The 15,447-nt window shown below is 42.7% G+C and overlaps 1 protein-coding gene across 4 annotated transcripts in view; it reads right to left on the reverse strand.

Moving 5' to 3' along the window:
• Positions 1 to 15,447, reverse strand: part of NOD1 (nucleotide binding oligomerization domain containing 1) — a 75,176-nt gene that overhangs the window by 10,324 nt on the left and 49,405 nt on the right. For all 4 annotated transcript variants that reach the window (XM_081970098.1, XM_081970099.1, XM_081970100.1 and 1 more), the window contains one exon: positions 2,989 to 3,072. In XM_081970098.1, the coding sequence (XP_081826224.1) occupies positions 2,989 to 3,072 (84 nt within the window). The remainder of the gene's footprint in view (positions 1 to 2,988; positions 3,073 to 15,447) is intronic.

Below are 15,447 nucleotides of genomic sequence, written 5' to 3' on the forward strand. Positions count from 1 at the left end.
AATTTCTGTTGTGCATACTGCATTACATTATAGCCTCTGGCAGCATAACTAGATGATAGAGTTTCATTTTGTTCACCATTTGGTTGAGAAAGTAAGAGGTCACTCAGACTAGAAAACCAACATACTCCCTCCTTATTCAAAGTCATTTCTATGTGTCCTGAAAACTTTTTGTTTTTGTCACTGTGGTTATTATATACAACTATGTAAATCACCCAAAGAAGTTTAGGGGAATGCCTGGGATAAAAATGGGAATGAAAGGGTCTGAGAACTTTTAGTAAACAACAGCAAGTCCAGTTAGCTTTTCCTCAATTACCCTGTAGATATATTCCAATAATGTGATGTGGCATTCCCAATATTCCCCCCCAGAAATTTCAGAAAAGCATTACAAATACTGTATAACTGAGGGTCTTATTAGCAGTCCTAAAACATGATCTTATTTCTGTCCATAGACCAGAAAAAAAGAAAGAAAACTTCTAAATACAGGAACCACTTTCAATTATTCATGGGACGTGAATATTGAGAACATATAAGACCAATAACAAAAAAATGCACTATATTTTCACTTCAAAAACAATCCTCCTTGAAGTTCTAGCCAGTTGACCATCCTAATCTACAACAGGACTCCATTTTGCCTCTCATGATTCTGCTCTTGCTTTCATTTCTGATGGACCCTCAATATACCACTATTGACACATTATTCAGATGAATGAGGAACATCTATATACCCACCTACGGTACCTAATGATTGCAGCTGCATCATGGAAAGATATATTCTGTCTCAGTTCTATTCATTTCTTGTTCATATTGTTCAAGCCAATAGCACTGTAGCCATTGTTCCCCAGAGTTTTGCAACAGATTCTGGGCACCATTTAGGATATCTTTAAATGCCACCTGCCCCTTTTGTTAATTCCAGGATTTGCTGTTCTACAGATAAGTGTTGTTTATTATACTGGTCACAATCAGCTATGTATTGTTAGAACTCCAATAGAATAAGAGTGGAATGATTTGTTTTTTATTTAATTACTGACATATCAGACTTAAGTGTTTGATACTTCTGCTCTCCAGATGATCATAAGCAGAATTAATGTGCCAACCTCATCCTTTCCAAATAGATCAGAGTATAACTACCTCCAACAACTCTGACTTGAAGAATTTTCAATCCTACCACAATACTATAACCCAACACCAACTATGATCTTCCAATATATGCAGCATCTCAAGGATGTAGTACAGTACAGTATGATATAGTAGAAGACAGTACATTAGACTGTTTCCACAACTATCAATAAAAGTTAATAGGTCTTATATAGAAATAGCCAAGAAAACCTTATGGATCATAACTCCCTCAGTTTGCTGTTGGTCGTATTGGCTCAGGACTGATCTGAGTAAAAACATCTAGCAGTAGCGATCAGAAATTGTTCTCTTTCGGTTTGGGTGCACAACTGAAATCACTTGGCATAACAAAAAGTATCAATTATTTTAAGATATTTTATACTAACTGCTTCAATGATACTTTTTGGAGAAGATGCTTCTTTCTGCCCCAAGTTCTTTGTTACTAGGAATGGATTTTTAAAGGAAAGAATCCTGTTTCCTTTATTGTCATTTTTAAAGATCCCACCAACTTTTATTTCACGCATATTTGCTTGTTTTAACAAGCCTAAGTTCAGTTGCCTTATCAGCTGCCAGTGTCTTCCTCTTTTTAGTACAATGATTTCTCTCTCTCTTTGGATTCCAGGTTTATGTAGAAAGGTTTTTATTTCAAGATTTGGGAATACTGGCTCTACTCTTCCAATACCCATTGTTTACTCTCTTCAAACTGGGAAACCTTAGATTATCCCTTCCAAATGACCACATTATCATGCATTTCTAACTGAGAGTGCCTGTACTGGGTGTTACAACAGAAGGCCTGAAATCAGGAACTCCTACTTCATGGCTGCTTTGGGGGTAGGGATTAAGGTGCTGACCTACAAACCAGGACACTATAAATTCTAGACCTGTCTCAGGCATGAAAACCATCTGACAGGGTGATTTGGGACCAGTCCCTCTTTCTCAACCCAACCCAGCTGACTCGGTGGTTATTGTGGGGAAAATAAGAGGAGGAAGGGATATTAGGTATGCTCACTGTCTTGAGTTGTGTGTAAAAGTAATAAAGGCATGATTTTAAAAATCTGTGGAGATGGACAGAGATGATGGCAAACTGGGGCATGACCTGTTTCTTCCTAGTTTGAAATTATCAAAATGTTCAGATTAACACATGATTAGGGCATGTTAACTATTAATCGGTCACTCTCTTTCATGCTTTTCCTTTCGCAAACTGCCAGCTTCATAGGTGTTAAGTAATTAAGCTCCCCGTTAAAAGAGCGAGTATGCAGAGAAGCGTAATGAGTGTGATATGGAATAATATGCACAAACCAGCATACAGAGACACTGAATAGTATAAAAATATAGTAGTTTACTATGTAGAAATATAGAGGTATTCAGAGTCCGGTTAACAGTCCAAGTCATACACAGTTCAGTCATTCAGTTATCAATATTGTAAGTTTAACCCACAAAGTAGCTAAACAGTAGCAAACCACAATACCTCAAAATACACCTGACCAGCTTCTAGCAAAACAGAGAGAGAGAGAACTAACAACCATTCTGGCTTCCTCTTATGGCTGCTTGAGGTAATTAACCAATTAATCTCTTAAGCATTTAAAGTAACAGTAACATAATCATAGCTTATATACATTGCCAAGCCAAGGCTAGGGTTACATCCCTAACAATAGGTTGTTCAGAGTCAGCCTATGCATCAATTTACCTTAGTGGAACCTCAGCTTTTCCAGTTCTTTCTGAAATCAAACATGCCAGAAAGACATTTGACAATGCTGAGATTTTTAATCCCCCTCCTCAGAAGGTTAGGATGCTATAAAGCAGATTTATTCCACCACTTTTGCAAAAAGATGTTCAAAATTCTGTAATGTTTATTCTCATCTTCAAGTTCCTTACCAAAATATATTTACACCATTGTTGTGTTTCATCGCTTCTGCGAGACTTTTACCTCCTTCTGTAGTGATGCTGTTAAAGGCAAGGCTGTGAAGCAAACAATGGAGAAAGAGTTTTAAAAATCCAGAAAGTAGTACCACCCAAGCAGCAATAACTATTTTGATTAGGTTTTAAATCATACTTTTAACAAATTAATTAACTGTAAAATTCTGCAGATGCTTTCTTTTTTTGTCAAATAATTTTTTATTTTTTTATTCTTTTATTCTCTTACATACCATTTTAAGTATACATTCACATAATTGTTATTCTTCTTTACATTTATCATTCTTATACATTTATTATTTCATTTAATAAGTTATAATGTACAGTTTGGATTGCTTTATTTATCATCCCTTCCTTCTTTTGTAACACCTCCTTGTTTTCCCTTTCTTTTCTCCCTCCCTCCTCTTTCTTCCTTCCTCCTCTCCTTCCCCTTCCTTCTTCCCTTCCCTTTCTCCTACTCCTGCTCTTCTTCTTCCCCTTCCTACCCTCTCTCCTTCTCTTTCTCTCCCTTCCATCCTCCTCTCCTTACCTCTTTCTTCTTTCCCCCTTCTTCGTTTCATTCCCTCCTCCTCTCTCCCTTTCTTTTTCTATTATTGTTGGTGTATAGTTCAAAACTCAGTTTATGTTTCCTTGGCATGATATTTTGCCAACCCAAATATAATTTAGAATCATTTCTTATTCCCTTACCTTCGCTAGTCTACCCTAATTATGTTCCCCCTCCCTTTATATCTCACTCTTGAATATATACTTATATATTTAATATTTTCTTTTCTGTTTTCCCCTTCTTCTCCCGACCTTTTTCATTTAATAGTGTATCATTTGGATAGTTTATCTTCTCCCTATTGTCTTTTCTAGCTTGCTTTCTCTAGCCAATCATAAAATCTTCCCCATGTCTCGAAGTACTCCGATTCCTCTTTATCCTTTATTTTCATTGTCAACCTATTCATCTCTGCACAATCTAATATCTTTTTGTTATCTCTTCATCTGTTGGTAGCTTATTTAATTTCCAATTGTGGGCAAATACAATTCTCACTGCTGTAGTTACATGTATAATCAAATAAATATCCTCTTTCTTGAATTTCTCTGGAATAATACCTAGTAAAAATATCTCTGGTCTAAATTCTATTTCTTGTCATAACATTTTCTTTAACCATACTCTTATTTTAGTCCAATATTTATTTGCTTCTGCACATGTCCACTACATATGATATGAATCTATTGCTTGTTGATATTTCCAACATTTCGTTGACTTGTCTTTAAACATCTTCGCTAGTTTTCCCGGTGACATGTACCATCTGTAAAACGTTTTGTATAAGTTTTCTTTCTAGGCTGTTGACATGGTTAATTTATAATTCCTTTCTCATAGTTGTTGCCACTTTTCTAGTTCAATCATATGGCCCAAGTTCTTTGCCTAAGTTAACATTGTATCTTTAACCACTTCTTCTTTTAGCATAGTTCTTAATAGGTAGCTATATAGTTCCTTGATTATTCTTTCTTCCATTCCCATAGTATTTATCCAACTCCAAACTTCTTAAGTTAAAACCATATCCCCTGTTATCTTTTTCATATCTTGATTGTATTTGCAATTGTGAAAAACAACCTATATCAATCCCTTGTTTTTCTAGTTCTTGTTTTAGTTTTAGTTCCCCTCTTTGTGTTAAGATATCTTTGTATCTAATAATATTTTTCATACTACTAATATTTGGATATGTCAATGCTTCCATTGTTGAAAGCCACATTGGTATTTCTAAATAATGTTTCCCTTTAACTCTTTCCTATATTGTTAATAATCCATTCCTTACATAACGTCTTTGAAAATAGCCATGTTTCCTACTTTTATCATACCACAAAAAGACCATAACCTACTACTAGATAAAGTAGAAGAATGTGGGTTAGACAGCATCACCACCAGATGGATTGGTAACTGGCTGACCAACCGCACTCAACGTGTAGTTCTCAATGGAACTGCATCTACATGGAGGGAAGTATGCAGTGGAGTACCCCAAGGCTCTGTTTTAGGCCCAGTACTCTTCAACATCTTCATCAATGATTTGGATGAGGGAATAAATGGGGAACTCATCAAATTTGCAGATGATACCAAGCTGGCAGGAATAGCCAACACTCCAGAAGATAGGCTTAAGATACAGAAGGATCTTGACAAACTTGAACATTGGGCACTATCTAATAAAATGAAATTCAATGGTGAAAAGAGTAAGGTTCTACATTTAGGCAACAAAAACGGAATGCACAGGTACAGTATAGGTGATACCTTACTCAGTAGTAGTAACTGTGAAAGGGATCTTGGAGTCCTAGTGGACAACCATTTAAATATGAGCCAGCAGTGTGCAGCAGCTGCCAAAAAAGCCAACAGAGTTCTAGGCTGCATCAACAGAGGGATAGAATCAAGATCACGTGAAGTGTTAATACCACTTTATAATGCCTTGGTAAGGCCACACTTGGAATACTGCATTCAGTTCTGGTCGCCACGATGTAGAAAAGATGTGGAGACTCTAGAAAGAGTGCAGAGAAGAGCAACAAAGATGATTAGGGGACTGGAGACTAAAACATATGAAGAACAGTTGCAGGAACTGGGTATGTTTAGCTTAAGAGAAAGAAGGACTAGGGGAGACATGATAGCATTATTCCAATATCTCAGAGGTTGCCACAAAGAAGAGGGAGTCAAACTATTCTCCAAAGCACCTGAGGGTAGAACAAGAAGCAATGGGTGGAAACTAATCAAGGAGAGAAGCAACTTAGAACTGAGGAGAAATTTCCTGACAGTGAGAACAATTAATCAGTGGAACAGCTTGCCTCCAGAAGTTGTGAATGCCCCAACACTGGAAGTCTTTAAGAAGATGTTGGATAGCTATTTGTCTGAAACGGTATAGGGTTTCCTGCCTAGGCAGGGGGTTGGACTAGAAGACCTCCAAGGTCCCTTCCAACTCTACTATTGTATTGTATTGTATTGTATTGTATTGTAAAAAAGCATGCCAACCCAATTGCAAAGCATGACCCTCTAATGTCAATAATCTTGTATTTCTCAATAAAATCCATTATTTCATCCAAACTAATCCCGCTGCTTGATAGTATAAGTATAAATCTTTATTGTGGTCAAAGACCAGCAATACACATTACTTTTTACAATATGTTAAAAATATTGACATTAAAATATATTTAAAAAGTATTGACATTAAAAGTGGATAACATACATATTCTCAAATTGTTTGGACCATTCCCTGGTTTACCTGGGTGAAAAGCCGATAAGTATGGGAGTAAATACAATGGTCCAGAAATTGTTAGAGATATGTCCATATAATTGGTACAAGATGACAACTATACTTCTGTAACCAATTTTTTTCTTGTGGACATTGCAGCAACACAGAATTTTGCCACTGTATACGTGGTAGTCGGGTTTGTGTCCTGGAGGAGAAAGTCTACATAAAAAATTCTGCCCTCCCTGGAAATCTCTCTAATAAGGGGAGAATATAAGCAGACCTACAAACTCTATATAGCTCAGAGTGTAATAGAACATATGAGATATCTTCCACTTCTCCTTTACCACATATACAAACCCGTTCTGCTATTGGTGTTCTCTTATACCTGCCCTGGAGGAGTGCTGAAGGAAGAATGTTAAATCTGGCTCTGAAGAAAGCTATTCTTTGTTTTGGGAAGATCAAGTCATTTAGATATCTTGCCGATTCCACACTCCCTGTTTGATTCTGTCCCTACTGTGGAGAGGTAACCTATTTAGTTCTTCTTGGAACTCCATGTCCTTCATTCTATTGATTACTACTTGCTTTGCTTGATCAAGCCTAGGGACATTAAGAATAACAGTGAGAGCCTATAAGAGCCCAGCTTGTGATCAATTGCCTGTTTCCAGGGGGAGGGGAAATTGTCAGTCAACACTAGTGGGGACAGTCCCTCTGGAAAGAAATGCATTGTAAACCAATGAATGATCATGAGTGCTCAGAAGGCTTTAGGGAAGCCTCTTGAAGGTCCCTGAAGCCTTTGGAGAGCTTAAAATGACCCTCCGAGCAAACTGGAAGTGACTTCCGGTTTGCTCAGAGGGTTGTTTTGACTGCTTTGGAGGCTTCAGGGAAGCCTCCTGAAGGTCCCTGAAGCCTCCGGAGGGCTTCCGGGGGGCGGGGGAGGCTGTTTTCGCCCTCCCCATGCTCCTATAAAGCCTCTGGAGCCTGGGGAGGGTGAAAAAAGCATGCAAAAATGGGGGCACGCCTGTAGTGTGCGCATGCGCACTGGGGGGTTCATGCATTGCATTATGGGTGCAGCACGCCTGCACTCGACCCTCCTGTGCTCCCCCCACTTAAGGCACGCAAGCCAAAAAAGGTTCGCCATTGCTGGTTTAGGTGTTTGGCATACAGTTTACTAATAACACTCAGAAGACTAATGGGTCTATAATTGCCTGGGTCATTTCTATTACCTTTTTAATAAATTGGTATGATAATTGCTACTCTCCAATCTCTTGGTATATGGCCTGTTTTATCTATAAATGTAAACAGAGATACTAAAAGTGGAGCCCACCAACTGGCATTCTTTTTGATTATTTCTGGCAGGACATTATCAGCACCGGGTGCCTTATTAGCCTTTAGAGCTCCGATCAACCGGGATATCTCTTATGGTGTAGCAGGGGGCCAGTAAGGAGTTTGGTCCAAATTAGTTTGGCTCTCCTTGGTTACATAGTCAGGGTCTGTATAAAGCTCCCTAAAATATTCTTTCCAGGCATGAATTAGTACCTAATTAGTTAGAAATAGGGAAGGTTTCCCCAATCCTCTGGTGATGTAACAAAAAAGAGATGCATTTTTTGTCCTGACTGACGTAATTAGTCTATGCCAAGACTCCTTCAGAGCTGCACTTTTCTTTTCTTTTAGAAGGGTCTTATATTGTGCTTTCAACTGCTTTAAGTAGTGAGTGTGATCCTCAAAAGGGGCGTTTTTACTTTTCCTGTACTCCTTATTATATAACATTTTTAGTTGCACGCAATCTCTATTGAACCATTTCTTATTCTTTGAGACCAGCCTTTTGGAGTGAGCTAGTGTTCTGTTAACCGATTTCAAATTTCAAATTAAAGTTTCAAACCTCTCTAAGTAAGATCCTCCAAACTTCTACTACTCCTTAGTAGAGATGTATGTAGCTCTATGGTTTCTGGAACTAACATCCATTTAGTAACTTCCTTAGCATTTTTATCATTCCATTTAATTTTTACCTGGGTATTTTGACTCTCTAATCTTGGTAGGTAGACTGTGCCTGCCTTTAGAGATTTCTGGTGTAATGTGAGAGGATTATTGCATCATGATCGCTTTCCAGTCGCAAGTCTACCTTCATTTTCTGTAAGAACTTCAGGTGGTCATATGCTATTATCCAGTAATCAACTGTAGTTTTTCTTCCTGATCTCCAATAATATTCTGCTGGGTAGTTGCCCTATGTGGACCCATTAAGGATACAAAGATCCAAATGTACAGTCATCTATCTTACACACAAACCTGCCCAATTTGCTTTAAGGTCTTTAAATTGTCTGGAATGCAGGGGTTCTCCTGTTACATTCTCATCATAGTGGATCTTAAATTGACTAAATAATGCTTGGTCATTTGGTCCCATTCTAGCGTTTAAGTCTCCCCACCTATAATTATTGCTGCTTTGGGGTAATTATCTGAGCAGCCAAGAATAAAATCTTCTATGCTGTTCCAAAACTTATTGATCACATTATTCTTATTAAGTGGAGGAATATACAGTAGATATTAAAAAGCAAAATCTCCACGTGTTTAAATAAGAATAATGTAGTTACAACCCATGGCTGGAAAGGTAGCAGTGATACACATTTAAATTGCAAGGATGTATTAACTAATGTCACAATACCCACTTTAGCTCTCCCCACCACCTTGCTTGGGACAGCCGGGATTGAGTTAACCCAATAACCATCTAACTGTATCTCTGTGGAGGCTCAGGTTTCATATAAGCTGCAGTTCCGCCCCATAATTCTTTTTTCTAGTGCCTTCTTACATTTTTCTGGGATTTTGGTTATTCTAGTTTTCTCTAAATATTGTCTTATTTTCCCTTGTGGAACCCTCTCATGTTGATACATTGACTTATCAGCCTTCTTTCTCTTTCCTTTTTCATTTTGTTAAGCCAGCCAACGTCCTGGTTTATTTGTATTTTCAAAAAAGTTTTGTTTTGCCAATTTTATTTTATTTGCCAAGTCCTCATTTTCTATCAGGTTCAATTTATGTTTTTTCAGTTCCATCATATTTTTTACTTTTTTATTTTGTGGGTTTTCTGCAGCTCCATCTCCAAACTTTGTACTCTGAATCCAACTTCTTTTGAACTTGTCTGTTCTGTATATTCTTTTTCCCTAAATATGTCATTGCAAGACCTCTGATATATGCTTTACAAGTGTCTCATATGTTCTGTAATGATGTGTCTTTCTTTCTATTTTCCTGGAACAAATATGTCAATTCTTTTTCCATATATTGCTGGAAACTTTTTTCTTTCAATATTCTTGAATTTAAAGTCCATCTCCCCTTTTTCCTCTGTCCCTTCAAAGTCATTGTTATTGGATTATGATCTGCCCATGTGCTTATATCTACGTCTATCTTAATTGTTTTGAGTGTTAGCTCTGTTGACATCCACATCATATAATTATTGACCATGGCAAATGTCTGTTTGAGTAGAATGTATCTTTTCTTTCTTTCGGGTGTCTTATTCTTCAAACATCTTGCAAATTTAATTCTTCTACCATTGTGAAAAATGTTATGGGTAGGATTTTTCTTGGCTTCTTGTTCATCTTTGTAGATTTATAATCTATTCCATTATTTACAATTGCATTAAAGTATCCTAATATACATATATCTTCATAGTCATATTCTATTATCTTTTTGTGTAGTTTTCCAAAGAATTCTGCTTGTTTGTCATTTGGGGCATATTTTGCCACTAATAATATCTTTCTCATATTCATCATTATTTCCACCATCAGTGTTCTCCCCTCCTCATCTTCAAAATTTTTATTTGATTGTATTGTCTTATATAAATTACCTAGTTTTGCCTGTTCCAAAAATTTCATGTGTTGCTTTCTAATATGTACTTCCTGTAAGCATGAATGAATGAATGAATGAATATTTATTTCTTAGCCGCACCCTCTCCCGAAGGACTCGGGGCGGCGTACAATAAAACATATAAAATACATATCTGGACAAAACATACATATAACATAGAATGTTATAATGTCCAATTTCAATTTCTCTAATTTGTTGAATGTTCTTTTTGTTATATTAATGGAGAGGTTTAGTTAATCTAGTCGCTTTTAGCTCCCTCTGCTCCTTTGTCTCTTTGGCCCTTGCTCCTTCTCTTAGCGCTTTCTCTTTCTGTTCTTTCTCCATCTCCCTTTGATCTTTCTCCTTAACTTCCTGGTATTTAGCTCCTCCCTCTTCGCTTATCACCATTCCCTCCTGTGCTACTATATGTTGTTCATAAAATAATTCTGCTTTCTCTATTGTATCTAGGCTGTATCTTTGTTCGTGCTAGTTTACCAAAATCCCTTCTGGAACAAGCCATCTAAAACTCTTTTTTGATCAGACTCTTAGTCAGAATGACCATTGTCTTACCTGAAGGGTCCTTTACAGGGCGCTGCAAGGGAGAGTCCAATGAAGGGTTAAACACAGCCAATCTGCCCAGAACTGAATTGAAAACTTTAAGCCACGCCTCTGGTGCTGACTATCCTCAGATTTATTCAATGAAGACGTGGAACAGTTGCGCGCTGAAAATCCAACTGGAAGTCTAATATGGAACAAGTCAAAAATAGTCCAAACAACAATAACAGAAACAACAAAACAACACTGTGACTTCACAAACACCAGCGGAGAAAAGACCCCAGGGCGGGGTGGACTCTCCCTTGCAGCGCCCTGAAAAGGACCCTTCAGGTAAGACAATGGTCATTTTCCAGGGCGCTGCTCTGGAGAGTCCAATGAAGGGACATGCCCAAGCTAACTGTCACTAGGGCGGGAAGGCTCAGCCATCAGGGTCGCTCCGCTGGTATGGATGTCCTGAAGAACACGCCTCCCAAAGGCCCCCTCCGACGATGCAAAAGTGTCCAGTTTGTAATTTCAGACAAATGGAGACAGAGAAGTCCAGGTGGCCGCCTTGCAGATCTCTTCTATCGGTGCCTGAGTAGACCAGGCAGCTGTGGTGGCGGCGCTTCTAGTCGAATGTGCTGTGATATTGCGAGGCACAGGAACGGACTTTAAAACGTGGGCAAGGGCAATGCAGGCTCGCAGCCATCCACCGATGGTAGATGAAGAGACCTTCTTGCCTTGAGAAGCTGGTTGAAAAGAGACGAATAGAGATTCGGATCTCCGAAAACTGGCCATGTGCTTGATGTATCTGCGAATAGTCCTGCGCACATCCAGCATGTGCCAGCGTTTTTCCCTCGGGTGCCGAGGATGCGGACAAAAATCCGAAAGGACCACCTCCTGTGCCCGATGGAACCAGGAATTGACCTTCGGAATAAAGGAAGGATCCAGCCTCAGGATTACTCTGTCATTACGAATGAGACACAAGTCCTCTCTGACTGACAAGGCAGCCAGTTCCGATATGCGTCGAGCAGAGGTGATAGCGACCAGAAAGACCGTCTTGAATGTGAGGTGTCTGAGACTGGCCATCTTAAGTGGCTCAAACGGGGAACCGATGAGGGACCGCAACACTACATTGAGATCCCAAGACGGGTATCTGTGGACCACTGGGGGTCTCAGGTTGGTCGCTCCCCTGAGAAAACTGCGGATGGTCGGATTCCGGCCAAGAGATGCGTAGCCCTCAACTGAGAGTTGAGGTTGACAGGGCTGCCGCCTGACGCCTCAGAGTGTTAGGTGCCAGGCCCTTGTCCAAACCTTCCTGCAGGAAGTCCAGGATGACAGGAACCGAAGCAGAGGGCGCAGACGTACCATGAGCAGTGCACCAACTGGCGAAGGATTTCCAAGTGGCATCGTAGATGCGCGTCGTGGACTGCCGTCGTGACGCTTGGATGGTGCCAATCACCTTGTCTGACAACTTGCCTCTGCTCAGGAGATCCCTCTCAAGTGCCAGACGGCCAGCTGAAGCCACTGGGGCTCTGGATGTTGAAGGGCCCCCTGGCTGAGAGAGATGTCCTGTGGAGGAATCCGCCACGGTGGTGTGATTGAGAGACTCACCAAGTCTGCAAACCAGGTTCTCCTGGGCCAGTACGGTGCTACCAGCAGCACCTCCGCCTCCTCTGATAGGATCTTCCTGATGACTCTGGGAAGAAGAGGTAGCGGGGGGAAGGCGTAAAGCAGACCTTTCGGTCATGGGCCGTGCAGCGCGTTGACTCCTTCCGCCCTCGGGTCGTGGAACCTTGTGAAGAACCGCGGAAGATGCGCGTTGGCCGTGGTGGCAAACAGGTCCACCAGCGGAAGACCGAACCTCTGGGACAGTTGCTGGAACAGCAGCGGATGTAGACGCCACTCCGAGTGGTCGACTGTGGATCTGCTCAGCCAGTCCGCCTGGGTGTTGCTCGTGCCTGAGATGTGCTCCGCCTGAAGAGAGAGAAGACACCTCTCTGCCCATCGACCCAAGAGCTCCGCCTCCTTCATCAGGGATCTGGAGCGCGTTCCCCCGTCGATTGATGTGCGCCTTGGTGGCAACATTGTCTGTCATGATGTGCACGTGGTGGCCCTGAACGGTGCTCTGGAAGCGCTTGAGCGCAAGCCTGACTGCCCTCAGCTCCAGCCAGTTGATGCTGTGAGTGGCTTCGGAAGGTGACCACCTGCCCTGTGCGAGCTGGTTGTCGCAGTGGGCCCCCCAACCGAACAGGCTGGCATCCGTTGTGATGGTGAGCCTGACTGGCTCCTTGAATGGCGACCCCTTTAACAGGGCCGGAGACAACCACCACTGTAGAGAGCGACGTACCTCTGCCGGAACTGGAATCAGTCTTGTTGAGCTGCTTTCGTTTGTTCTTTGATATGGAAGCAGGAGCCACTGAAGGGGACGGGAGTGAAGTCTCTCCCAAGGCACGATTGACAGGCACGAGATCATCTTGCCGAGGAGCTGTGAGAGCTGAACCACCTTGACTAGTCATGACTGCTACACCTGAACGACCATCTCCCGAAGGCTGGCCACCCTTTCCGGGGACAGGGATACCGTGCACGAGGTAGTGTCGATGACGGCCCCTAGATGTTGCAGTCTGGTCGTGGGAATGAGATGACTTTTTTCCAGGTTGATGCTGAACCCGTGGTCCCGGAGCGCCTGAATGGTGTGTTCTAGGTCGCTGACAGCTTGTTGATGCAATGATGACAGAATGAGAACATCGTCCAGGTAACAGTGGAGTCTGACCGGACGTGACCATAGAAAGGTCGCCACGGCTGCGAGAACCTTTGTGAATGTCCTGGGTGCCGATGACAGGCCGAATGGCAAGGCCCGGTACTAGTAATGAAGGCCCGCGTAAGAGAACCTCAGGAACTTGCAGTGGGCTTTGCGGATAGGGACGTGGAGGTAGGCCTCTTTGAGGTCTATGGACGTTAGTATATCGCCTGGTCTGATGCACCCCAAGATGGACTGGAGGGACTGCATCTTGAACCTGCGATATGTCACGTGGTAATTGAACCTTTTTAGATCTAATATCCCCCTCCACCCTCCTGAGTTTTTGGGGACCAGAAACAGGATGGAGTAAAACCCTCTTCCCTCCTGGCCTGCTGGGACAGGCTTTATGGCCCTGATCTCCTTGAGGTGCCTTATCTCCTGTTCCATGAGGGATCTTTTGACTAAGCCTGAGGGAACTGGACACCGGATGAAGTGGCGGGAAGGGGGGGGACCAGAATTCCAGAGTGAGACCTATGCGGACCGTTTGAAGAACCCACTGGTCCGACGTGGTCTGCTCCCATTTGGCGTGAAACAACTGCAGCCGCCCTCCTATGGGAGCTGACCTGTGATGGTCATTTATACCTCCTAAAGGGTCAGGAGCCGGAGCCCCCCCGAAATGGCCGCTTGGAGAAAGGCTGCTGGCGACCTCTGTCTCAAAAGGACTGACGGTCCTGGGACCGCTCACCCTGCTGGGGATACGCCCGATGATAGGGGACGGAGCTGGTGGAGGGCTCATTGCTCCGAAAGGCCTGCCTCCTGTAAGAGCCAGGACCCTTACGATCAGGCTTCTTGGCGACTGATGGCATCACTTTCTTTTTGTCCTTGTTTTCCACAAGGACTGGATCAAGGACCTCACCAAACAGCTTGTCCCCTTTAAAGGGGGCAGTAACAAGCTTCCATTTGGAGCGCATATCCACATTCCAGTGCCTAAGCCACAGGAGGCGCCTGGAAGTAACATTAGACGCCAGGGCACGCGAGGCAAACTTAGCAGCAGTCAGAGTGGCATCAGCAGTGTACTCTGTGGCTGCCATGATCTTATTGATATCCTGCCTCACTTTAACGTCCTTGGCAGGTATCTTCCTCAACAACTGTCTCAGCCACAGGAGAGCAGCCCTGGAGAAAAAGGAGGCAGAAGCGGAGGACTTAATAGCCCATGCAGCTGCCTGATGAGTCTTGTGACAAGCAGTTTTGGTTCTCTTGTCCTCAGCCTTGAGCCCCTCCAACAGGTCAGGAGGGAGCACAGAAGAGGAGGTAAGAGCCGCTACAGGGGGATCGATAGGAGGGAGCTTGAGCAGATCCTCCAGGCTGGCATCCACCGTGTATAGCCTCTTGTCATTGCTGCTGGGGGTAGCCATGGTAGCTGGCTGCGCCCACTGTCTTTGAACTAAATTTAGGAACATCTTGGGCACGGAATCTCCTGGACCGAAATAGGTTCCTCAAAGAGATCCCCAGATAGATCATCAGGGTCTACAGCCTCTTGAGCTGGGGGAGTGGACCCCATGTGAGTTGAGATCTTAGCCTTATCTAAAATGGTTTTGAAGTTATCCAATTTAAATAGGCCTGAAAAGGCCGACTTTTTGGCGGGGCCTGCCTCATCCCCAGAGAATTCAGCTTCCTGCCTAGGAAGAATATCCTCTTCCTCCTCCCAGTCTGACTCATCGGAGGCCACTGAAGAATGCAGGGACGGGGGTGGAAGGCTAGGAGTCATCTCTCTGGGATCCTCCTGGGGCTGCAAATGGTGGGTCTTGCGAGTGCACTTGCCACCCCTTCGCATGCCTGCCTCAATGCCCTGGGAAATGGCCCTGTTAATTACTTCCTGCATTTCAGTGGATAAGTTAGGCCCTTGATCCTCAATGGGGCGAACCCCTTGAGTGGGCCCGGAGATCGGCTGTTGAGGGGCTAAGGGCCCCATTGGAGCTGGTCCCTCCTCCATATCAGAGGGACAGACAAAGAGATCAGCCTGATCAGCCATGGAATGGCCTGGAGAAGTTGCCATGGCCAAGGAGCCCGTGGGGGAGAATTCCTGGCCTTCCTCTTCACTAT

This window comes from Natrix helvetica (genome assembly GCF_964273705.1).
Source record: "Natrix helvetica genome assembly, chromosome: Z".
Taxonomy (NCBI): domain Eukaryota; kingdom Metazoa; phylum Chordata; class Lepidosauria; order Squamata; family Natricidae; genus Natrix; species Natrix helvetica.